At 46.6% G+C, this 26,793-nt stretch overlaps 1 protein-coding gene across 1 annotated transcript in view; it reads right to left on the bottom strand.

Annotated features, from left to right (window-relative positions):
• Window positions 1–18,408, bottom strand: part of LOC147978774 (uncharacterized) — a 28,572-nt gene extending 10,164 nt beyond the window's left edge. The window contains exons 1-3 of the mRNA XM_087516667.1: window positions 18,097–18,408; window positions 17,770–17,887; window positions 2,144–2,152 (exon numbers count right to left, since the gene is read on the bottom strand). Of these exons, the coding sequence (XP_087372793.1) occupies window positions 2,144–2,152; window positions 17,770–17,887; window positions 18,097–18,408 (439 nt within the window). The remainder of the gene's footprint in view (window positions 1–2,143; window positions 2,153–17,769; window positions 17,888–18,096) is intronic.
• Window positions 18,409–26,793: the final 8,385 nt, after the last annotated feature.

The following is a 26,793-nucleotide window of genomic DNA, read 5'->3' as shown; positions in this document are numbered from 1 at the left end:
TGCATGGGTTTCAAACATCAGGATCTCTTATTCAAATATTTGAATTCAACTTTTACATTGATTGTGACCTCACCTATTCAGCTATTCTTTTACACCCACACAGTAGTCTTCTCTTTATAATTGTACCACTAATTTTCTCTCATGCATGCATGCACACACACTACCAGTCGGCATTATCCATCGCACGCATGCAATCTTTTTCTTCAGGTTGGTCTCCCATGAAGGCACACACCAACACACATCTCCCTCTCCATCATATCGGGCATTCTTTATCTCTCACGCGTGCATGCACAACGATCGGTGTTCCTCTATGTATGTGTGTATATCGCTAGGTCTTTCATAGTTTTCCACACAAACCGATCAATCGATATATCCAGTGAGGTCTCACCCTCTTTCCCACGTCCACATCGATCAATCTATACCTCTCTATATAGGATTAACATATATAGCTAATACACCCACATTAATTATGTATCCAACGTCCCTCTCTCATCATCCATGCCTTCCGTTTCATCTCTCAGATGCGTGCACAATGGCAAAGACAGGGGGCAGTAAGGGCCCTACCCCCTCCCCCCTAACATCACTATATATCAAGGCTAATATGAATGCGATTATTAGACAATTGCTGCTAAAAATGGTTTAAGTTCATGAATTGACCCTCCTCGTAAAGGATTAGCAATGCTTGGCCCCCTAGCTCATTTATTTTTCATGGCACCGCCACTGCGCATCAGCGCATGTGTTCGCCCTCTCTCTCTCTAAATATCGATCTCGCACTTGTGCATTCCTTCATAATCTCCCTCCACTCAGCCCCTCGCACCATCTTCTTGCCCCCCACCGGATTTTGCCACATGTACAATCTAGCAGACTCCATGGATGAACTTAAGCATAATGCACAAACCTCAAAACAGCAGTGGTTCTCTTTTGTTCTAGAATCTTCCGTATCATAACTGCCCAAACTTTTTTCTAGTTGAATTGCCATTATTTGTTTTCACTTTATGCTTTACAACGCACAATTCCATGAATCATAAAATAGATTAAGGGCTTCTTTGATTCAAAGGATTCTCAAAGGAATTTTGGAGGATTCTAATCATTAGGAATTTTTCCTATCTTGGTTGTTTCATTCGTTGGATTGTAAACCATAGGAATTTTTCCATATGATTCATTTGCACTAGATTTCATAGGAAACATCCCGTCCACTCAAACCTCTTTGAAAGAACTCTGCGTTTTTTCTATGCACAATCAAACACTCGTACAATCCTATAGGATTCAAGACGACATTCCACTATAATCCCATGTTTTTCCTATTCCCGCGTTCTTAGCTTTTTTATAAAAACTAATTGATTTTGAATGAGATGAACTATAAGAATTAAACGAAGGGCTACATCAGGCATATATGACTCAGATCTTACATGCTATAGTGTGGTATTTATTCATAATTTGGTTGCAAAATCTGATGCGTGCAATGCACGTGTACCTTACTAGTACTTCGAGTATGTGCAAAACACGTAAATTAGAATACCAATGGCACGCTACATAGTGTCTCTCTTATAGTTCATGAAGCCATGTGGCACATGTGTAGGCGTTGTCGCGACCTCCTTGCGTGGATTGATCACAGTGACGTGCTGCTGGTTCCAGAAGAATGTACTCGTCCTCCCTGAGCCATACTAGCGGTACATGCACGAAGCGAAGATGTGCACGCACGCCATGCACACACTCATTCCTCGCACGCACACGCGGGTACACGGGCGGACGCAATTTTGTACCAAGATCCACCCCATGTGATAATTTGACGCGTATAAAGTCATTCACTTCATTGATGGTCAATTAATACAGCGCATGCAAATTGAGTGGACGTGAGGGCGGAAGAAAGACATTATTACTCCACTGCGTGCATGCGAGTAGTTAAATCGTGGGTTGCTAGTAGTACTTCCATTGGTCTCCTTCGTATTTTGTGCCAATTTTTGACAGTAACATAATATATACACATTTGAGCAGTGTAGTAGTACTTGAAATTTATGTTCCGCTAAACTCATCGAGAGCCATTATGGGCCTCGAAACCAAAACCATCAATTAATCTTTACCTTGTTCCCATCACATTCGAAAGCCTGCTCACACCTACTAGTAGTACGTACCAAACCTGAACGTGTTCCCACTATGCAGGTATTAGTACTAGTGCTAGTACTTAGGTTATAAAAAGGGGAACTACCTAACCGAAAATCACTCTACCTTTCTTCCTCATAAGTGCTTCTTCTTCGTCCGTCGTTGCCATGGCCGGTGAGTAGAGCTCTAGGTCAAGAACTACTCGTAACAAGGGAGCGGCAACCAAGGCTGCGGAAAAAAAAGAGGGCTCGCCGCCACGCAGAGACCTCGAAAGATCTCTCACGGGCAGGCGATGGCTCCTAGGAGCGCCCTAGCCGCGGAGGCGAACATGCCGAGCCGGCGAAGCTGGAGTCGTTATCCCTCGACGGCATGCCCGATCAGCTCAATAAGCAGAAGGAGTTCATCCAAGGCTTGATGGAGTTACTGAAGGAGAGCCTCGACGACATGCTCGCTGAGCTCAATCAGCAGGGGGAGTTGACCGCCGGCTTGGTGATGCTGCTGAAGAAGAGCATTTCCTCGGAGAAGAAGGCGATCGGCAAAATCCTGCGACTTCGGGAGGAAAATGCGAAGCTCTGCCATGAGATCGACCTGTTGAAGGAGAAGAACGCCAGCTGGAAGAAGCTGCATGAGAATAGTAGTTCCTTGATGAAGATGATGCAGGCCCTCGCCATGGAACAGAAGGAAGAGTTGGCGAAGCTCCGCATCGAGCACCCGGCTGCTGTCAAGGTACGTAATATGGCCGTGGAACAGATGATGAAGGCTCGCGTCGAGAAATGCCGCGTCATGGACACAATGATGAAGATGGCGGAGGAGACGTGCAAGGAGATGGAGGTCGTGGAGGCGATGAAGAAGTAGTTACGACTCCGCGGCGAATTAGATCATTTGGGGTGATAATCTTCCTTCTTCTTTTGCTCCTGTGTTTCATCTTTTGCTTCGGGTGTTTCGCCGCACGTGTCATGTTCTCTGCGAGGCATGAATAGAACAATGTTTTTTGAGGGAATGAATAGAACAATGCTAACAATGAGATGACTAGCAAATTAGATCATTTTTTATCGCCATGTGGCACTGGGCTGCCGTGTTTCATGCTCCTCCGTCGCAGTACTACTCCAGTGGAAAACTTGAGTATACCGCAGGGTTCTTTGCTCCTCCTCGACCAGGTCATCGGCGCATTTATACAAGCAGTCAAATCACAAGGCCCCGCCTTCCAGCAGTAATGAGCCGTCAAATCACAAAGGCCCTCGCCTCTCGTGAAACCGACCAAGCTAGACTGCCCCGCCCTCTAGCCTTTTAAAAATGTATACTTTTGTATAGCAGTAGTATCGATGGATTGCGCCATGGAGCAAAACTTGAAATTAAAAAAAGGTGGTACATATAGAGAGTGCTCGTCGCCAAATTATGCATATAGTACTATTAAAAATGCTAGTCACAATAATGGTGTCCACCACAACCCACCCCTCAAATAAAACTAAGAGGGTGCTTGGATACGTTTTAGTCCCATGACTAAAAGTAGTGGGACTAAAACATGCTAGCCTCACCCATGCTTGGATCCAAATACTAAAAAGGCTAAAATCAAGTTAATGAGCATTTATTATCCTCCAAACCCTCCAATCCAGAACTCGCCTGTGTTAAAGGAGAGGAGTTAAATGAGTAGAGAGAGGACTAATCCACATTTTAGTAGGGGTACCCCTGACTAAATTTTTTTAGTCTCAAGACTAGTTTTAGCCCCTCTTTAGTCAGGGGTGCTTGGAACTTTAGCCTCTTAAAGAGACTATTTTTAGTCAGACTAAAATAAGTCCCTTGGATCCAAGCACCCTCTAAGCATCCTGGAATTCTTTGACAAAACTAAGCACCCTGAAATTCTTTGACAACTAAACTGTTGGCTATATGATGTTGGCCATATATATTGTACGTATATAATGTGAAGAAATGAGTGGTGCTACTATACCAACTAAAATATTAAATGTAAGAAATACTAGTATGTACGTACTGAAGAGTTAAAGTAACGACAAGAAACATAACATAGTTCTGCTGGGGGCTCAGCACAACACACCCCTCAAATTAAATTAAGCACACCTGAAATTAAACTTTGTAACTATTACGGTAGACACTGCATTAGAACCACCATGAGAAACGACACTGCCACCTTACTCAGAGTCCTTGTCCACGTCCTCGACTTCGTCCTTGTCCCTGTTCCTCTTGGCCGATACTTCTTTGCTTGAACCGCACACTTGGCTATTGCTCTTCATCCAACCCTTGTAGATATTGAAGCAAAAGTAGCCATCCATTGCAGCATAGTGGATGTGGTCTATATCTAGTAAACTCCGCTGCCATGCATGACGATGAAACGTGTAATGAGGTTTCTCCAGTTTACCATACGAAGGATGAACCATGGCTCCTACCAAGGTCAGCATTGAAGGCTGACGAGAGGACACCAGCCGATTCTTCTGGAGGTCGAAGGTGTTGCCTACAACGAGGCCTATCCGATGCAGGACTTCTTTGTCGTTACCAAAGTCTACAGTAACGAATTTGACTAGGTTGCTCTCGAGGAAGTCCTTAAAATCCTGGCACTCAACGTCGGCATGGCATATGTGGTAGACCAAGCATAAGTCATGCACGCAAACCTGGATCACGGCGGGCTTCTTCCTCTCTTCGTCCTTTAGATCCTTCTCTCGTCCCGGGACTGTGGTGTACTCAACATCTAGCCCAGCGACCCACTCATCATCTGAGTCTTCGAACATGCGTCTGAAGCGAGAAATGCATCCTTTCACCGTCGCGGAAGAACGGGTGTAGATGATGTCGAACTCATCGCCGGTGATGGTTCTAACCTTGTACTCACCGCCAATCGTGGAGATTTGGGACGCCATGGATTTGGGAGGAGGGTTAGGATTAGTGGAACTACCGTAATGTGAATGGACGGGGCGACTAGGAGCGAACCGCCGTAGTATTGAAGGACGTGCGGGGACGAGTAGGAGCGAACTACCAGCGTGTGAACGGCAGGGTAGTGGCTTTCCATTCTGCCATGATACGGGCTTCCGAGAGCCCTTGGGTCTGAGATCGAACAGTTGCATGGCGTGATTCTAGACCTATGGGTGAATATCCTATCCTGGAGGGTTATTCTGCAAATTTTCAGCAACTTAGCATGCGACCATTTGATCTCAGATCTAAGGGCTGCCAGCAGCCCGTATCATGGTCGCGCCTACCACGACCGTCGCGTCGCTCGCGCGGTCACACCCTTGGAGATTTAACACGGTGCGTTAGGCTATCTGATGTTGGCATGTCATACATAGTCATCACTTAGTCACTCATACTACAACAAGGTTGGCTATAAGTGTATTTTTTTTGCTCCTCTCTATCTCTTTCTTCGTACTCAAGGAAGAAACGGTGCTAAGCGTGTGTATTTATTGCATTTGCCAAGGAGTGACCTCTTCCAATGAAATGGTGTTGCTAAGTTTGCTTCATTTAATTAGCTATAGACTCAAAATTGTCTTTTCACCTAGGTACACGCGCTTAGCACTGTTTCTTCCTTAGGTCACCAAACTAGTCTCTCTCTTCTTGATTAACTTGCCACATCAGACTTTATGCTTATGTGGCAAGCTTAAGCACCTGTAGGAGCAAGTAAAAGTAAGTACAATAGTGCGCTTTACATGGCATTTTTGCATATGTGGAGGAAAGAGAGGCAAGGAAAAAGTGGAGAAGTGGGATCTCATGCAAGAGCCAGCCTCTACTACATGGTGGAGCATTGGGAGAGGCACCTGTATGGAGGTGGTCAGGAATCTCGGAGACTCACGCCGGTCGTAGCGCCGCAGTTAAAATGATAATGGCAAGTCAAATCACGGGGCCCCACCTGCCCAGCAGTAACTCGCTGTCAAATCACACAGCCCTACGTTTGCAGCAGCCTACTCCCTCGTCTTCTCGCATCTCTATCGAACCGACTAGGTGGAACTGCCCCGCCGCCTACCACGCAGGAAAAGCCCCGCCCTCGACTTTTAAATAGTATACAGTATATACTAATTTTGTATCCATGGATTGCGCCCGCGCCATGGAGCAAAGCGTCTAGAAATAGAGAAGAGGGAGAGGCGATACGGTGGTTTTGGAATGGAGATGATGGAGAGGAGAGGAGGTGGTTTTGCAATGGAGAAGAGGGAGAGGAGCGTGCGGCAGCGATTTAGGATTGGACGAGAGGGCCGGCGCGCTCTGACTGGATCAAAATCAAAATCAATTTGGTGACATGCATTCACATTTTGCTTGTCAAATACAGTACGTGGTCAAACTTTGACCCAAAATACGCGAAACAACAACAAAATACTTCCAAGACCAGCGCCGCTCTTCCGCTCTTCTCCTCTTAAACCACCACCGCTCCTCTCCTGTTCCAATCTAAATGCAGCGCCGCTCCTCTCCTCTTCCATTTCAAAACCACTGCCCCTCCTCTCCTGTTCCAGTCCAAAACCAGCATCGCTCCTCTCCCATTCTAATCCAAAACCAGCGCTGCTCCTCTCCTCTTCCATTCAAAAACCACCGCCGGCGAGTGAAGGTACTGTGGAGAAGTAGATCGATGGAGGTGTACAACCGATACGTGAGGATCGCAGACGGCGACCCTGTGAAGCTAGCTAGGATGTTGGAGATACAGTATTGGTTTGACAACAAGGACCAACTAGCGGCGATGGCGTCATGCATGGCCAAATATCTGCAACAGAGCGAAAAGGCGGCGATACTCCCGGAGGGAGTCGCGCCGGAGTACATAGAGCTGCTCCTTTGGGCCATGGAGCAAACAGATTCACCGAATCCGATCGTGAGGGAGCGGTGGTGGGAGTATCGATCCCAGATGGAGCATCCACCAGAGATTGAAGGATTAAGCATCTACAGGGTGCTGTTTGTGAGGGTGTCCTGCCAGAGCGAGCCGGTGGAGTCTTCGTCGACCGAACCCAACTGCAAGAGGGGAAAAGCAGTTGGCCCGACGATGCTTCCCCGCCATCGTCTCCCTCGCCGTTCACATCTCACGGGGCCGTTGTCTGCCGCCGAGGAATAGGAGGGGGCTGCCCCCCAGCCCAATAGCCGGGCAGGTTGTGAATTGTCAGGAGGAGCTTAGGGTTGTCAGTATTTGCAGGTTGTGAATTGTGTTTTGTGTTGTGTATTTTGAGAGTACTTTCAGATATGAATGTCTTTTGAATTTCAGATTTGCAGTATTGAGCATATGAAGTATTTTATGAATTCTAGATATCTATTTTTAGCTCTTAAAAATGTAGTTTCATAGGAGTATAAAAGTGCAGACAATGTGATTCTCAGAGAAGAAACTGCAAGTTTCAGTTTCAGATAAGAAACTGCAAGTTCAGTTTCAAATAAGAAACTGCAACTTTCAGAGGCAGAGCATTTATATTAACACGGCCTTTTCAAACAGGGTTAACATCATGTTGGAAGTTTTATTCATGGTCAAAAATGGAACTACCAGCCAGTTAACATCATGCTGATCAACATTCATGCATAGCACATCTTCATATGATGCACAGTCAAAATGCCCACACAATGTCGAGTGTGCGAAACACAGAGAAAATGAGGGACGAAGTTTTGGCAAGTGTTGGACGTGGTTTTGGGCTGCCCCGTCTAGGCTTTCATTTTTAACATGCGCAGCCCACGTCCTCGGATGTATCGACCAGCCTATGGACCTCCCATCCGAGGTTTTATTTTTGGCAGCCCAATTTATGTATTTTTTTGAAGAAAACGCAGAGGTCTGTTCTATTTTTTATATTAGAATAGGAACGCCAGGTCCAACTTATCCCTTCTAACTATATTATATATATTTAAATTATTTTATATGTTGACTGTTTAGTTCACATAATTGGCAAATAGATGACCGCTCTCGCGATCCCCTTCGCCCCCGCCACCACCTCCACCCTCGCCGCCGCCATAGATCTCGCCGCCACCCCCCGCCTCCTGACTCCGGGCACGCCTACCCCCTCAGCAAGTCTGCTCGCGGGCCCCATGGAGTCGCTGGCCATATCCACGGGGGAATGGCTGGAAGATAGGCAGATGTACAAGATGCATCTCCCACATGTCTACAAAGCCTTTCCACGGATGCTCCAGCCACTCGACTCTGTCGCGCCGGCGGTGCTGCGGGAGACTCGAGGGAGGAGATGGAGGGAGCGGGCGACGCGGATCCGCGACGACGCTCTCTCCTGGACCCAGTGCACGCACGAATGGAGGGAAGCAGAGGAGGAAGCTGCGAGGGAGGAAGCCAAGGAGGGACCGAATCCGTTCTCTCACTCATGCAGGTATGCTCGGATGTGCAAGGATCATGTGGATTGGGAGCTGCTGAATCTAGCCCTGCGGATCTACTTTGAAGGAGATTTCTCGGAGAAGCACATGATGCCCCACCCCAGTGAGCCGCCGATTGCGTTCGTTCGATGGGCGAAAGGAGAAGTGGATTTAGGAGATCCATGCTATGCTGCGAGATGGGAATGCTTGACTGGACTCCTGCCCACCAGCACGCCACCGGAGCCGGAGCAGGTGGATCCCCTACCTTACCTCTCCCCCAAACCTGCAGAAGATTGAAATTAGGCTTGCAATCTACTTCAATTGAGCTGTCTGGTGGTTATTTCTGCTTCCTGAGAGACAACATCTGGCTAGAGGATGATAAGGAACCAGGAACTCCGATGAATTTCCCCTATCACAATGGGGGGAGCGCCGGTTGGGCAGTGGTACGGCCCACCTCCGCCCCAAATGGGGGCACAATCTGGGCAGGCTCCTGTAATTGCCCAAGATCAATCTGCTGGTGGTTCTGACTCTCAGATCAGTGGGAAATCTCAAGGCAAGAATCAGCAAAAGAAGAGATAGGACATCCAGAAAACTGCTCCTGCCCCTGCTTCGGGCCTTATGGCATACTCTGAGGTGATCTGCTACAACTGTGGGGAACCGGGGCATCATTTGGATAAATGTGTCTGGCCCAAGAGTTGTTTTATCTGCAAAATGGTTACCCATAAAGTTGAGAATTTCCCTGTCAGAAGGAAAACTCACAGTTCTGCTAGATATGTTGGAAGTGCTGCTCCAGGATTATGTCCACCATTGACAGAATTTTCTGTGACACAGAATTAGATAGTTTCTTTCCCCTTTCTAGTTGTAGAGCTCTGCCCAGATGTGGTAGTGACCACACTCCTTTGCTCTGGGACTCTGGTCTTAACCAAACTCCAAAGAGCAATAATTTTAAATTTGAAAAGTGGTGGTTGCTTAGAGAAGATTTTACTGGGCTAGTCAGGAAAATCTGGAATGAGCCTACTGGGAGCAGCTGCCCCCTAGAAAATTGGCAGATCAAAATCAGGAGATTTAGAAGAACTACCAAAGGGTGGAACTCCAATGAGGAAGCTAATCTTAGAAGATACAAACAGCTTCTCCTCCTTGAGTTTGATTCTCTAGATATTAAGGCAGAAACCACTGACCTCTCTAAGGCTGAGACTAATAGATTAAACTTTGTCTATGGAGAGCTCAAGAAAATTTGGCTTCAAGAAGAAATAAAAGCCAAACAAAGGTCTAGAGATAGGAACATTAAGGAGGGTGATAGAAATACTGCTTAATTCCATGCAGTAGCTAACCAGAGGAGGAAGAAAACCCTCATTCACTCCCTTGATGGCCCTAATGGCCCTGTTACTGAGGTAGATGAGATGTTGAAAGTGGCTAGTGACTTCTACAAAGACCTATTTAAGAAAGAAAATCCTTCTGGGTTCTCTCTACAAAAAAAAAATTTCTCTGCTTCTGAAAAAGTCTCTCCTGCTGAAAATGAGCTGCTAGAAGCCCCTTTTTCAGAGACAGAGGTGAAGGAAGCCATTTTTAGCTCTTATCCTGATGGGGCTCCTGGTCCTGATGGGATTCCCTTCTTGTTTTACTAGCATTTTTGGGACTTGGTGAAAAATGATCTCTTAGATCTTTTCCAAGCCTTTCATAGAGGAGAGTTGGATCCAGCAACTTACTCATGGGGGGTCTGTTGGGGTCAAGTTAAATAACTGTGAAAGTGATTTTTTTTCCTTGCTGGTAAAGGCCTTAGGCAAGGTGACCCCATCTCCCCACTTTTGTTTAATTTAGTAGTGGACGTTCTTACTAAAATGTTGAGCAAAGCTGCTAATCATAGTCTGATTGCAGGGCTCTGTCCTGAGGTCTGCCCTGGTGGCATCATCTACCTTCAATATGCAGATGATACCATCCTTTTCTTAGACAATGACTCCACACATGCTAGCAATCTGAAAACTATTCTAACCTGGTTTGAACAAGTCTCAGGCATGAGAATCAACTACTCTAAAAGTGAACTCATCCCTATCAACATGGATGATCAGGAGTTAGCTGACTTCCTCTCTATTCTAGTCTGTAATAAAGGTAACTTCCCCATTAAGTACCTAGGTATCCCTCTCCACTATGATAAACTGAGGAGAGAGGATATCCAACCCCTTCTGGATAAAATCATTAAAAGGATTGCTGGGTGGAGGGGCAAACTTCTCTCTTACAGAGGTAGATTGATCCTCATACAAGCTTGTTTGGCTAGCATTCCAGTGTATCTCCTCTCCTTCTTCAAGTTCCCTAAATGGGCAGTGAACCTCATCAATTCTCAGATGTCTCATTGCATGTGGAATGATTTTGAGGGAAATAGGAAGCTACACCTTGCTAATTGGGCCCTAGTCTCTATGAAAAAAGATTTTGGAGGCCTAGGCATACCTAACCTCCAAGAAATTAACATCTGTCTTCTAGGGTCTTGGATTAAAAGATTCTATGAGGAAGACCTGAAACCCTGGAAGCTTCTTATTGCCCATAAATACCTAGGAAATAAACCTAATATTTTTGTCCCTTCCTCCAACCCTAAGACCTCTAGATTCTGGAAAGGATTAAAATCTATTATGCATGCTGTGAAATTTGGCTACAGATGGAACATAGGGGATGGGAGCAGAACCAGGTTCTGGGAAGATACTTGGTTTGGCACATCCCCCTAGCAGTCCAATTTTGGCCTATTTACTCTGTCCGCAATGAGCTTAACAAAAGTGTCAATGAAGTTTGGGATGGTCAATGCCTAAAACTCTCTTTTAGAAGGAACTTTAGTGATAGTTTCATGGAACAATGGTTCCAGTTGGAGGAAATTGCCAAAAGCATTACCTTTACTGCCGAGCCGAATGCCCTGATTTGGCAGTTGGACAATAAGGGGAAGTATTCCTCCAGCTTCCTCTATCATGTTATCAACTTTAGAGGGGTTCAACCCGTGTTTATCCCTGCTGTCTGGAAATTGAGAGTTCCCCCTAAAATTCATGTATTTCTCTGGCTTCTCTCCAAACACAAATTGATGACTAGGGATAACCTTAGGAAGAGACACATCATCAAACCCCTTGATTGTGTTTACTGCTTGGAACAAGAGTCTTGTTCTCACCTATTTTGTGAATGTATAGTTGTTAAACATCTCTGGGCCCACATTGAGAAATATTTCTCTAGTCAGATTGGCTCATCCTTCAAATCTGTCGCCAGATTCTGGATTGCTACCAAAAAGTGCTCAGTTTTAAACACTGTTAGCTCAGCTGTCCTTTGGTGCCTCTGGAAATACAGAAATGCTATGATTTTCAGTAACACCTACTGGATTTCCATTCCGCAGGTCTTGAGGTTGATCAGGAACATGGTGAGGAACTGGGCGATTCTCTCCTCCGGATCGGACAAGGACAAGTTGATGAGCTTCGTGGAAACCCTAACAAGATCCCTCCAGAAACCGTCGGCGATCACTTGTGGCTAAACAAGGCTCGACCTACTCTGGGGCTGGACCCGTGAGCTCGTCTCAAGATCTCTGATGAAGATGATGGGCACCTGGCGCCGAAAAAGAGGGACATCCACCATACTACGCCTTCCAGCCCTGTGTCTCCACTTGCTTACTGGTCGCCCAGGCTGACACGGCCCCTCGGCTGAAGACCATGAAGGCTTTGCTGGACCCTCCTTGTGTCATTTGAGTGCTCTATCTGCTCTGCCTTTGGCACCGCCCGGGTGATTTGTGTTATTCAGAGAACTTGTTCATCCACCCCCCCCCTAGTTTGTAGCTTTTCTACCTTTCCTTTCGAACTGCTCTTTGAGCTGCTGTATCAGAATATGTTGTGGTTTCATTCTCAGCAATGGAACCGGGGAGATGCTCCCTGTTTTTCTAAAAAAAATATTTTATATGTTATTATATAAAGCTTGGTAAGACTGTAAATTTAAGGACGAATGTAATAATATCACTTATTATTTAAATATATTTATAACAAAATGCTCAGCCCCTTTTTATTTTTTGATAACATTGCTGGCCCAACCCAACATTATAATTAGAATCAGCCCAGCAAAATCGTGTATTTCGAAAAAGTGCAAATGGGCTGTAATTTTTTAGGAAATAAAATAAACGGGCCGCATGGACGCTACATTATTTGTTCACCCAGCCCGGCTAATGGCTGTAATTCAAAAAAAGATCAAATTGACTGTAAATTCTACCGCGCAAAAAAAAGACTGTAAATTCTGGAAAAAAAAATGGGTTGAATACATGCCACATTTTTGGAGGCTGAAATGTTGGCCAATAGGTCGAAGCCAATGCAAGTCGTTGTCAATTTAGTCAACAAATGATTCTAACATGTTAGCCGTTGGATTTACATCCAACGACCGGCATCCATCTTCAATCTCTCGTCTTCTTCCTCCAGCGCAGCCGGGACCACCTCCCGCCTCCTGCTGCTAGCAGCTCGGCTTAGCACGCTTCGCTATGAAGCGCTACTCCACCGTTGGCCAGGCCATCCCTCCACCCCTCCACACCTCCTGTTCTTCTCCACCGATTGCCGAACCACACCGCACTAGAACTAGTTAACCCTCGTACACCTCTCTGTCTGCGACTCTACTCCCGCGTCTTCCCATCTCCGGCTCATTGCTGTCCCGGGCCTCGCCGTCGTCCACCACCTTGGATGCGCTCGGCATGGCGTGGTCAACATGGTCAACGAACGACACCATCGGAAGTAGACTGTGCGTGGAGAGGCTGACACCTGGGTCAACGGCCGCACACAAGGAAATGCCTCCTTATTACGCGCAAAATAATGATTCCTCCACCTGACATCTGGGACCCACCAGAAGGGCCTCTGTATTTTGTGAAATAAAGTGCCCCCGCTGACATGTCGGACCCACCAGCTATCTTCACACGCAAGGAAGTGCCTCCTTATTACGCACAAAAAAATGAATATTCCCCCTGCCAGCTGGAACCCAGCATAGTGGGAGGCTGACTTGTGGGCCTACCAAGTTGACGGGGACGGAGGGCTTTGTCAACTTAGTCAATATGAACGATTCTAGCTCCTGTTACTGTACGGTATTCATCCAACGGCCGTGGTGCTTCTTCAACCTCTGGTCTTCTTGCTCCAGTCGCCCAAACCAGCGCCGGTCGTGCCACGTGCTCCTGCCTCCTGCGGCCGGCTGTGATGTCGCGGAGGCCTCACCGCCCCCTACTACTCCCACCGCTGGCCAAGCCATCCCTCTACTCACCCACACCCCCTATTATTCTGCGGCGACAGCAGCCTCACACCGCAGCCGAACCAGTGAACCCTCGTACTCCTCTTCGCGTGGGCATCCACTGCTGCGTCTTCCCCGGCTCCGAGTCGTCCCCTTCCTAGTCCTCGCCGTCGTCCACCGCCCTGGTGCTCTCGGCGCGGCGTGGTCAACATGGTCAACGACCGACTTCCATCGGAAGAGTACTGTACGTGGAGAGGCTGACAGCTGGGTCCACGGCAGCCGCAAGGAAGTGCCTCCTTATTACGCGGAAAATAATTATTCCTCCACCTGACAGCGGGGACCCACCGGACGGGCCACCAATATTTTGCGAAAAAATCGTTTCCCCCTGACTGCTGGGACCCACCGGACGGGCCACCGTATTTCGCGAAAAAAACGTTCCCCCCGCTGTCAGCTCGGACCCACCGGAAGTGCCTCCTTATTACGCACAAAAAAATGAATACTCCCTCGGCTAGCTGGGACCCACCTTGTTGGGAGGCTGACTTGTGGGCCTACTAAGTTGACAGGGACGAAGGGCTTTGTCAACTTAGTCAATATGAACGATTCTAGCTCTAGTGACCGTACGATGTCCATCCAATGGCCGTAGTGCTTCTTCAACCTCTGGTCTTCTTGCTCCAGCCGCCCAAAGCAGCGCCGGTCGTGTCGCATGCTCCTGCCTCCCGTGGCCGGCTGTGCTGCCGCAGAGGCCTCACCGCCCCCTACTATTCCCACCGCTGGCCAGGCCCTGCGGCGACGACAGCCTCACACCGTAGCCGAACCAGTGAACCCTCGTAGTCCTCTCCGTACGGGCATCCACTGCCGCGTCGTACCCTTCCTAGGCCTCGCCGTCGTCCACCGCCGTGGTGCTCTCCGTGCGGCATGGTCAACATGGTCAAGGAACGACTTCCATCGGAAGAGTACTGTACGTGGAGAGGCTGACAGCTGGGTCCACGGCCACAACCCAGTTTTTTTGTGATTTGCCAAGTAAGTCGCTTTGTCAGGCCTGTTGGGCTGCAAATCTTTCAAGACAAGGAGAGCTTTCATTCGGCTGACTGATAAAATGGCCCATCAGTAATGAGCAATGGTTTGTACATTTTTAAAACACATCAAACCGGCAATTAGTTTCAAATATCTTTTTTTCATTTCAAGATTTTAAATTACATTAATTTTTATGCGTGGAGAATTTGTAGGATTTATATTGATATACATTTATTTTTAAAATCAGTTTGAATGTGAGTCGAAATTTCGGGATTAAAAACAGTTCGGACCGCACCGAAATATGCAAAATTTCGTATAATTTTTTAACCGTTGCCACAATATGGGCTGTAATGCTAACAAAAAGAATATGGGCTCCAAAAAACCCTTAAGAATTAGCAGATGGGCTGTAAATTATTAGAAATAATGGCAGATGGGTTGTATGCTGTTTTCCACAGATTTGAGGCTTTCCTAAAAAAAGGTTGACGCACAAGCACTGACTGTTGGATGTCCATCCAACGGTCGTCGTGCTTCTTCAATCTCTGCTCTTCCTGCTCCAGCCGCTCAAACAAGCGCCGGCGAGACTGCCTGCTCCCTCCTCCTCGCGGCCGGCTGTGCTGCCGCGCAGGCCTCACCGCCCGACCATACTCCCATCGCTGGCCTAGTCATCCCTCTACTCACCCACACCTGCTGTTATTCTCCAGCGACGGCAGATGAACCAGTAAACTCTCGTATAGTCGTACTCCCCTTCGTGTGGGAAACAACTGCCGAGTCTTCCCTGCCTCCGTGTCGTCCCCTTCCTAGGCCTCGCTGTCGTCCACCGCCCTAGTGCTCTCGGCGCGGCGTGGTCAACATGGTCAAGGAACGACTTCCATCGGACGTGGACTGTACGTGGAGAGGCTGACAGCTGAGTCCACGGCCGCAGCAAGGAAGTGCCTCCTTATTACACGGAAAATAATGATTCCTCCACCTGACAGCTGGGACCCACCGTACGGGCCACTGTATTTCGCGAAAACAAACGTTTTCCCCTAACTGCTGGGACCCACCAGCTACATCTTCGCACACAAGGAAGTGCGTCCGGGGAAAAAACAAAATGATTCGCCCCTGACTGTTGGGACCGACCAGCTACATCTTCGCAGGCAAGGAAGTGCCTGACAGTCGGGACCCATCTGGTCAAAGTGTACGTCGCGTTGTCATTCTGGTTGCGAACGTGTACGTACATACTGGTCGATGTAGAGGCACGCACGTGTCGTAGTAGAGGCGTGCACGTGTCATAGTAGAGGCGCGCACATAGCATGTACATGTACGTACAGCGGACAGGGTGCAAGAAAGAAAATACGGCCACGTGTGTGTACATACGGGCGGGGTCTCGAACGCCTACTCGCGCATACGTACGGCCAGGGCTCGTGTACATGGCTGGGTCGGAACGGAGAAACAGCGTCGTCGTCGTGTTCATGGGGAGGCAACGGAATGCGTCGTGTTCATGGGGAGGCAACGGATATGCGTCGTGTTCATCGGGAGGGCTTAGACAGAACAGGCGATGGAAACGAGGCCTGACGTACTGCAGAACGGAGGAAATGGCCTTGTGTTCGACCGGCCACATTCGAAACGGGATCCTGTTCATCGGGAGGGGTCTGGCGTACCGCAAAACGGAGGAAACGGACCTCCTACGGTCGAAACGGGGGTCTTGTTGATCGGGAGGGGTGTGGCGTACCACAAAACGGAGGAAACGGACTTGTGTTGGAGCGCTACGGTCGAAACGGGGGTCTTGTTCATCGGGAGGGGTGTGGCGTACCGCAAAACGGGACTCCACGGGATACTGTTCATCTCCACCGTTGACCTCCTCCAGCCTCCACGGGCTCCTGTTCATCCAGCCTCCACCGCGCGCTACTCCATCGGCTACTATTCAACCACCCCTCCACCGTCTACTGTTCATCCAGCACTCCACACCACGGGGTCCTGTTCAACCACCCCTCCACCGTCTACTGTTCATCCAGCCCTCCACACCACGGGGGTCCTGTTCATCCACCCCTCCACGGGCACCCCTCCATCGTCTACTGTTCATCCAGCCCTCCACCACACCACGGGGTCCTGTCCATCCAGAGGCAACGCCACCGCTCACTGTTCATCCAAACCCCCCCCCCCCCCGCAATGCTCACTGTTCATCCCATCGATCGGCTTCAGTTAGCAGCAGTAGCGAAGGAATCGCTCAATCGGGTTCACTTAACTGCCATCGATCGATCACTCGGGTTCAGTAACGCGTAGCCTGCAGTGTAATCGCTCGGGTTCAGTTAGAGCCCAATGCCTCGCTCGGGTTCAGTTAGAGCCAACGCCTCGCACACATGCGCGTACGTGTGTGAGAGAAACGCGCATCGCTCGGCCCCCGACCTCCCACCGTAATCGGGAACTCCCTGAAATTTTCCTCCCCCTCGCTTCTACCATGGTTTTTTCCGTCATGGACGGCCCAAAGAATGTCATGCAGCTGCATCTCCGGCCCGCCCAAGACGAAAAGCCCATTTTCTGTCATGATTTTTTATCATAGAAGTAGGAGCCCACCACATCTATGATGATTCCGGGTTTTGTCACAATTATCGTCATAGAAGTGTCATATGTATGACAGGAAAAAAATTCGTTTGGCCCAAAATGTCATGGATGTGTCTTTTTTTGTAGTGAAAGTTCCATCGCCGCCGACCGGCCAAGCCGCCGATCACTGCGACCGCCGCCGCCATGACCATGTGAACACAGCCAGCCGGCCGACCAACTCCAACGAAGAAGAAGGCCACCACCAACAAGCCTAGGGCCGGCGCCCCAGACATCCTCGTGTTGCAGATCAATTCCAGGAGTAGTGCACCGCGGACGGTGATTGAGATCGGTAGCACAACGAATTAGCCCGACTGAGTCAAGGCCAGATCTGCCATTGCTGGTGCCATCCTCCCCAGCCGCCGCCGCACCACCTCCATGTCGCTGCCAATCTGCGCCACCCGCCGCCGATCTGGCCGGAAAGGAGCGCCGCTTCCCACCAGATTGAGATCCGGGAGAAAAACCGCCGCCGCCGCCATGCCACAAGGGCTTTACCCTGTGATGCCCTGGGCGACCATGGCGGAGGGGAGCGGAGATGGGGAGAGGTTGTGGAGGAGGGCGGGGGCTCCCCGGTTCGGGGCGGCGCCGCCGCATGGGGAAGGGACGGGGAGGGATAGCTAGGGTCAATTGAGCCTTTTGCATATTGACCCATAGCCATGCTAGCTCCAATGATAATCATCATCTCCTCATAATGTTTAATAGGCTTGTTAAGGAAGGGTTCATCTTCTTTGTGGTCCTTTATAAACAAAAGTAATCATTTCAACAAGGAATGGGGGTACAAATAAAGTTCAACAAGTTATAATGCATGAAAAAAAAATTCAGCAAGTTATAATGAATGAAAGAATAAATTTCAGCAAGTGATAATGCATGAAAAAATCATTTCAGTAAGTATTTGCACATAAGGAACCAAATTCAACAAGTACTAAAGGGCGGTAAAATAGGTACCTTAATATGGTTTGTGTAATTCTCGTGATCAAGAACAATCGTAAAGTTATCTTCATCCCAAAGTGCACCACCCAATGATTTGAGGTGCACTATCTGTTTATACTTCCTCTTCCATGTCCTTGTATGATTTGTGATGTGGGTTCCAATCGACTCTGTGCCTTGAAAATGTTCATTCGTAGCAGCGGAACAACCATTCCGGTGGACAGTCATGAAAGAGGTACCCGGTCTATGGCCACCAGCCACCAAACTACATAGGCGGGCTGGCATGTATGGTGACATGGTAGATGTCCATGAAATTTGCCTAGCAACCATATCCTACAATTCTAGTAAGTATTTAGACATTATAAAGAACCAAATCAACAAGTATTTCAACATAAAGAATTAAATGCAGCAAGTATTTGGAGAGAAAGAAGCAATTTAACAAGTATTTCAACATAAAGAATTGAATTTCAGCAAGTATTTGAAGAAAAATAAATAAATTCAGCAAGTATTTCAACATAAAGAATTAAATTGCAGCAAGTATTTGGAGATAAAAAGAGCAATTGGGCAAGTATTTCAACATAAAGAACAATACTTGTACGTCATTACAACAAATAATATGTCATTACAATGACATTCTTGCAAACACAATAATTCAAATAAAGTACAATAGTTCTCCCCATATTTAGAAATACATGTAGTCTATTATGTCGAAAGTGCTACTCGAATCCCAAATACAAATGCACTGCATGAACAGTAAATTCCAAAAAAGTGTAGAAAAATAAAAGATTTGTGGATGAACATCGACAAGTGTTCTAATATCCTATAAAATTTCGCCATGAAGAGACATCCATAGTGATCTGTGCGAAGCAAAAAAGAGTGCTCCAAGTGCGCATTTTTGAGTCCCAAATTTTGTTTTCTCGTATAGGCCTCCAAGGATGTCTTTTTAGGTGAAAATTTATAGGATGTTAGGACATTAGTTGTTGATTGTTTTTTGAGATAGCGAACCGCTCATATCAAGCAGTACAGGATGTTGGAACATATGTTGATGTTCATCGACAAAAACTAGTATTTTTTTTAATTTCTTTGCTATTTTTTGGAGTTTACCGTTCATGCAGGTGTATTTAATCTCGGGAGCAGAAAATCCATGTCCCAATCAAGTTTGCATCTTAGATTGTACACATCACTGCTCCTTATGTAGTACTTGAAGAATGCTTCTTGATATATTAAAACAAAATTTCTTCCTAATAAGTGCTTCCCTTTTTTGCGGGGACCTAATAAGTGCTTTCTAACTATACTCTCCACAGAAGTTTGAGTGCTTCGTAACTATACCCTGCACAAATGTTCGTGGCATTAATCATGACATGCTTGAACTTCTACTCCCTCTGTCTCGGTAAATTCTATATCATCAATTTAACTAGCTACATATGTATTATATGTAATAAAAACATATTTCGCATGTTGAAATGATGAAAAGGGGACACTAGTTTTTTTTCTTGTCATAGTCAAGTAGAATATTTACTGATTTTGAAAGGATATAAATAATGGATATGTGTTTGTTTTCATGTAGTTAGGAGGTGGATTCTCCATGTCTAAGGTAATATATTTTCAAATACACTATATGCTATCTCCTGGTCACACTTTTTCTTAATAAGTAGGAGATGCCCTACACTTTAGAAATGAAACCATACACATATGAAAATTCTTAACCTGCATGAAATAAATTAGTACTCTATAAAGTTAAAAATGAAAATAAAATTGCCATGCCCCGGATCTGAATACACACATCATAACTTAAAATACATGTTAAATTATCTTTGGTTGACCTTCGATACATCACAAAACACGCCTAGTTTCACATTTTCACAAGTACATTAATTAAACAACAATAACATACTTGGAATCCAACAAGGCGCCCACCCATTGCTATTTGTAAACTAAAGGTCTTTGAGGAGCTTTATTAAGCTCTCAACTGCTCACCAACTATGAAGATATATATCATTGTGTAGATCTGTGTGGAGGCTATATGGTGCAGCTGAGGTTCACATCCTTGCAGTCGGAAGCGAAACCTGTCGATGCGTAAGCACAGGACATCATACAGGTTAGACACCTAACTTCAGTGGGAAAATGACCAAAATGAAGAGCCTCATAATTCATAAAGCAATGGGTTCTGGAAGCCAAGAATTACTACTCAAATACCGCCTTTGGTTTCCTATGGGCGGGCGGAGGAGACTAACAACAGGCAGTGGAGAGGACGAATATCTACACTTTCTTAAAGTTGATTTTTGTTTAGGGGTTGCCTCGGGGTTATTTGAGCTAGGCTATAGTTTGATGAACACATGTCTTGCTTGGAACCTAATAGCGTAAGCAAGGCCATGTGCCCAACTCAAGTAGCCATTTAACACGAGCACAGTCTCTCATGCAATTTTGGGATGGAGGGTGTCGTGGTTTTGTCACGGCAGATGTCCTTGTGGAAGGACTTAGTCGTGGAGCCATCGCGATGGGTTAGCTTAAAGGGGTTAAAGCGGACAAGGGACGCAAGAGTTATACTGGTTCAGCCCCTTTTGATGAAGGTAAAAGCCTACGTCCAGTTGTGATGGAATTGCTTGGGTTTCGATGACCAGGGAGCGAATCTGCTTTGCCTGGCTCTCGAGTTATTGTGTGTTGTTCCTAAACCGCCGTCGGGTCGCCCCTTTATATACATAGGTCGACGCCCGTCGGTTTACAGAATCTCGAGGCCGGATCATAAACATGTCCGGCTCGGTCTCTATTCCTTCTATCTTACAATACAAGTTACATATCAATGTCGGTTTATGTCTTCAGGCCTTAACACGCCTTTTGGCCTTGGTCCTTCATGAAACGCCACCATCTTTTGTCTTCCTGGGCTTCAAATAAAGTAATCATCATAGGGATAACCCAGCCTCTCCTGGCCGGTTTATGTCTAGTAGTAATATCCCCAACATTAGGCCCCAGGTTGATTTGAACTTGTTCATGTCAATCTTCAACACTTAGAAAAATTCCTCCCTTTGCACTTTCGCATAGATCTTGTAAACCACCGTGACGTCATCCTCCAGATTTGTAGTAAACCGCCATGACGTCACCTGTTCATTAAAACCGAAGATACCCTTTATTAATGAGCATCCAACAATCGAGGCAACAACCTTGTTATATATCCATTTTTTGGGCTCCTCGATTCTCACGCCTGTCGCTTATCTCTTTGCCCTTATAAATAGGGCTGAGGATCCCTTTCCTTTGCCTCCCGTTGCCTCTTCATATCTTCTTCCTCCTCGCGACGCCTCTACACCCGAGCACCGCCGCCATCGTCGAGCTTCGCCTCTGCCTCACGGTCGGCCGCAACATCAACCTGATTGTACCAGAAAAACGCGGTGCACCTCCTCTGCTTCAACAACTTTGGTAAATCGTTCCCTCTTTCCTCTGTAGATCCACTTAGGGTTCACACGGGTTCATGGAATTCTTCGCTTGTTCTTCGTCAGTCCATAGACAGCAGACCTCAACCTTGATGCGTTCTGTGCGGTAGCTATAATAGTCCTTATCTCGGCTATCAAACCAAGCCTTATACGCATAAAAACCTGATCTGAATTTTTATGAACTGCTCCAGGACCAACTTTTTAGGTCTAAATCTTTTTCTTTTCTTGACTTGTGGTAGATCCAAAATGCCCATGTGATCCTGTGAAACCTGTTTTTCCTCACTTAGTCATTTTTTGCCTCAGATATGTACCCTCCTTATCTGCGTAGGCAGTTTATCCTTGTAGAAAATAATCTGTCATATGCCATTAGTCCCCTTGTAAACCGCCCGTCTCTTTACCATTTATAACTGCATGAGCCTCCGGTTTAACAATTTGTCATGCTTGAATTCCTTTTTCTTAACCTCTTGTGCTTTATGCCTTGTCAATCATGAATTGTAAACCGGCAGTAATCTTTTCCAGCTCTTCACTTGCAATGGCCAAACAATTCTATGTCTGTAACTGGGTCCCTTCCCAGGTTACTGAGGAGCAACTGGATGGATGCGTCAAAATTGGCACTTTACCGAAGCGGAGTGAAATCCAGTGGCGAGTCCCCGGTCCAGAAAACCCTCCTACCCCCAGAGATGGCGAAGTAGTAGTGTTTGTTGATCATATGAGTCGTGGCTTTAAACCGCCTGGGTCCAAGTTCTTCCGTGATGTACTTGCCAGCTTTCAGATCCACCCTCAAGACATTGGACCCAACTCTGTGTCCAATATTTGCAACTTAATGCCCAGGATGTACTTGCCAACTTTCAGATCCACACCTCCCCTGGCCATCATGTTGCATTATCAAAACATAGCGCCAAGGAGGAACGTTCTGCTCTGGAAAAAGGCAAATGGAGCACTGATTTATCAAGCTATGCCCACCTTAATGCCCAGGAACTCCACTCTGGTTTTTTAAACCGCATGTACACAAACCGTGACTACGAAGCCGGTTTAGTGAACCTGATGAAGGAGCGTTATGAGGTAATTGCATAACCATTTTTCTCCTAAGTCCAATTGTAAATACCAACTCTAATAGCCCCCAAGGGCCAATTTATGATGGTAATCAAAAATCGGGACTTTGTAATATCTCAACTTTGCATACTTATCCTCCAAGGGTCGGTTGATCCTTTAAAAATGAATCGGTACTTTAGCATTGTAATCCTGTAACTTTCGCCTGTGTAGTCCCCAAGGGCCGATTTATCTTTCCAAGGTAACCGGGACTTTAACCACCGTTAATTTGAATAGATGTACATTAGCCCCCAAGTGCCAAGAATAATGCTTGTATTACACTTGGGACTTGAATTTTTTTTTCTGAGAATGAAGCAAATAGGCATTAGCCCCCAAGTGTATAACTTGTTATGTGCTTGGGACTTCCAAATTTTACTGTTGCTTCATAATATGTCTTTCTATTATAGGCTGAGCTGAGCAAAAAGGAAGCCCAAATCGCCGACTTTCAAGAAAATATCAAAACTCAGCAAGCAGAAACCTCCAAGGCCAAAGAAGAATTGACCAGTGCTTTAACAGCCATGGAGAATCTGAAGGAAACTTTGAAGAAAGAACAGGCTGACAGAGGCACAGAGAGATCCACTTTACAAAAGAGAGCCGAAGACGCAGAGGCAACTCTTAAACCAGTGGTCGAAGAGCTGACCAGTTTAAAACGGCAGATTAATGCCATGACTTCTGCTGTTTTTGGTAAGTATCTCTCCTGAAGCTTTTTAATAAACATTATCTCATCAGCTGCCGGTTTACTGATGCCTGCAATGACACAGGAACCCGCATTGCCCACCTGGGCTCTGATATGCGAATGAAGCTGAAAGGTGCCTATACACTGATAGAGTAGTTATATTCCGGAGCTCAACGGGCCATCTGCACTGCTGCACATAGCAATCTGCCTCCAACTTTAATAAAGGAGACCATTGAGAAACTGTCAATGTTGCATGCCCGTCTGGATGAGTTAAAGAGATCAGGTGCAAGAGCCGGTGCGCTGACTGCACTAATGCGGGTGAAGGCATGGATACCGGATCTTGACTTGTCAGATATTGGCAGAGGCTATCCTAGCATAAAATAGGACGGCGTCGAGTTTAACAATGATGATCTTAGGAGGTTGACAAAAGAAATGCGGCCTATAGCGAGCAAGTTGGCCGCAGAGACAGATCTCGCCCACTACCAGCCAGTTTATGATGCTGATCACAAAAGACTGCCTGCGCCGACACATGATGTAGAAGATCTTATGCCGCTAATCCGTAAGCATACCTATGCCCCTGACATTGATCCTTCCAACCTTATAAGTGAAGAAGCTATGTTCCAAGCCTTAACTGGAATCGATTGGGCAACCATTGATTTCCAGCCACTGGGTAGGGAGGAGGAAGATGCACGAACGCAAGATGATCCCCAATCTTCAAGTCGTCCTAGTGATGAATCGTAAACCGGGGGCCGGTTTAACCTGTGGCAGCCTACCACTCTTGTTGAAACAATTATTCTGTGTGGGCATGAAAACGCCTTGTAATAGGCTAGTTCAAACACTTGTCTGCTATGCCGTCGAGCATACTTATTTTGTTTGATACTGTTAACTCGCCATGCTTTTGGGATCTATTATATGCATAATCCGTAGTGGCTGTATTTTAATTTGTTCCTGCATACAAGAGATTGAAAGTGTCCTGGCGGTTTACCGCTGGACGGGTCATGATGCCTAAATATATAGCCTAGGTGTAGAGCCAAGGCTGTATTTATAAACAAGCCAGATATAAAGTAGATGATACATGTTACCTCGTTGGTTGACCAACGATTATTATAATAAGGGTGATAACACCAATCTGGAGTATTGATGACTCCTTCCATGTTTGCTGGTTGAGGATAAAACCGTACCGGGTTATGATAAACATTGGTTTTATCCATATAATATTGGTGAATTGTAGTCAAAACTAGACTGAATCAATAAGCGCCGGATTATAGCTGATCATGTACTGACAACTTAGCGTTGTAAGCCACGCCGGGTTTTAATAAACGCTGGTTTATCAGAAAATATTTATGAATCTTTATCAATAGAGAAAAAACTTTGCAAAAACACAAGAAGAATATGCAAGGCTTTTCATGGGCTGCCAGGCCCTAAATCGAGGCTTTTCATGGGCTGCCAGGCCACTGAGTTAAACCATTTTTCAAAGCCTTTTAAGATGGACCTCAATCTTTAACCAATCATCGTTTTAACTTTGACAAGTTCAGGGTCTATGAGATTGACTTGTCAAACGTTCGACGGGTCATACCAGGTTTACCTGGACGGAGTGGCTTACTTAAAGAGGCAGGATAACCCGGGGTTTTAGGTGAATACACCTGGCTTCCAAGCGTGGCTTGATAGCCTATTGCAAGGGTGCAGACTCCTTGTTCTTTGAGAAGCAAAGAGCCCCCAAGCAACATTGGAGCTGTGCCCGGTGGGTGCCTATGTTTGAGTTGTGCTGGTGCAACACTCTCTTTGGCCCCACATAATTTCCTTTTGGCCTTAAGCCTATCAAGAGGTGTAACTATGGTGCGAATACAACCAAGCCCCCTAGTGATTTCCCTTTGGCCTTAAGCCGATCAAGAGGCGTAGCTAAGGTTCGGATATGACCAAGCCCCCTAGTGATTTCCCTTTATATGTGTGGCTTTATAAGCCGAATCAGTAGAACTTCGCTTTATGAACAGAAGCCCCCATGTAAACACACATGATGTAAAAACAACAGAGACCCCACTTTAGCTGAGGCTCCAGTTTATTATATTGATCATAATATATACATTGTCATAATTATGTACATAAAAAGAGCCTATGGCTCAAGTATAGTAAGGCCGAAGATGAGCTATATTCCATGGCCGCTGGGTCTCCTCCTCCGATTTACGTGAGTCTTTGTGCTCTCGAACATCGATAAGGTAGTATGATCCATTGTGCAATTTTTTGCTGACCACAAAAGGCCCGTCCCAAGGTGGGGATAACTTGTGCATATCAGTCTGATCCTGGATGAGCCGGAGCACCAGATCGCCTTCCTGAAAATTTTTTGTTTTAACCCGGCGGCTGTGATAATGTCGCAGATCTTGTTGATAAATCACCGAATGTGCCACCGCAAGATCACGCTCCTCATCTAACAGGTCCAGTGAGTCCTAGCGTGCTTTCTCATTATCAGCTACAACATAAGCCGCCACACGGGGCGAGTCATGACGGATGTCACTAGGGAGAACTGCCTCTACTTCGTAAACCATGAAGAAAGGCATGTAACCCGTAGATCTGTTCGGTGTGGTGTTGATACTCCATAACACGGAAGGTAACTCCTCCACCCAACAACCTGGCGTCCGCTTTAAAGGAACCATAAGCCGGGGTTTGATGCCTCTCAAAATTTCTTGATTGGCCCTCTCTACTTGACCATTAGATTGGGGGTGAGCCACTGATGACACGTCAAGCCGGATGTGCTCACGTTGACAAAATTCTTCCATAGCACCCTTGGACAGATTAGTACCATTATCAGTTATAATGCTGTGTGGAAAACCAAACCAGAATATCACCTTTTTGATGAATTGAACCGCCGTGGCCACATCACACTTACTGACTGACTCTGCCTCTTTCCACTTGGTAAACTTATCAACCGCCACCAGCGGGTGGGTTTTCTTGTCCTTGGACCTCTTAAAAGGTCCAACCATATCTAGCCCCCAAGTTGCAAACGGTTAAGTGATTGGAATCATTCTTAATTCTTGAGCCGGAACATGAGCGCGGCATGCAAACTTCTGACAACCATCACACCTCTTTACCAAATCCTCAGCATCAGCATGAGCCGTCAACCAATAGAAGCCATGACGAAAGGCCTTAGCCACCAAGGATTTTGAACCGGCGTGGTGACCACAATCTCCTTCGTGGATCTCACGCAAAATCTCACAACCTTCTTGAGGAGACACACAACGCTGAAACGCTCCTGTGATGCTACAATGATGTAGCTCCCCATTGACAATGGTCATTGACTTAGATCGCCGGATTATCTGCCGGGCCAAGGTTTCATCATCTGGTAACTCGCCTCGGTTCATGTATGCCAGGTATGGGACCGTCCAATCCAGAATAACATGAAGAGCCGCCACCAATTGAGCCTCCAGGTCAGGCACAGCCAAATCCTCCTTCGTAGGTATCTTGACTGACGGATTATGTAGCACATCTAGAAAGGTATTGGGTGGCACCGGTTTACATTGAGAGCCTAAGCGA

This window comes from Triticum urartu, chromosome 3A (assembly GCF_056163025.1).
Source record: "Triticum urartu cultivar PI428250 chromosome 3A, HENAU_Tu73, whole genome shotgun sequence".
Lineage (NCBI taxonomy): Eukaryota > Viridiplantae > Streptophyta > Magnoliopsida > Poales > Poaceae > Triticum > Triticum urartu.
This window is presented reverse-complemented; position numbering and strand designations above follow the sequence as displayed.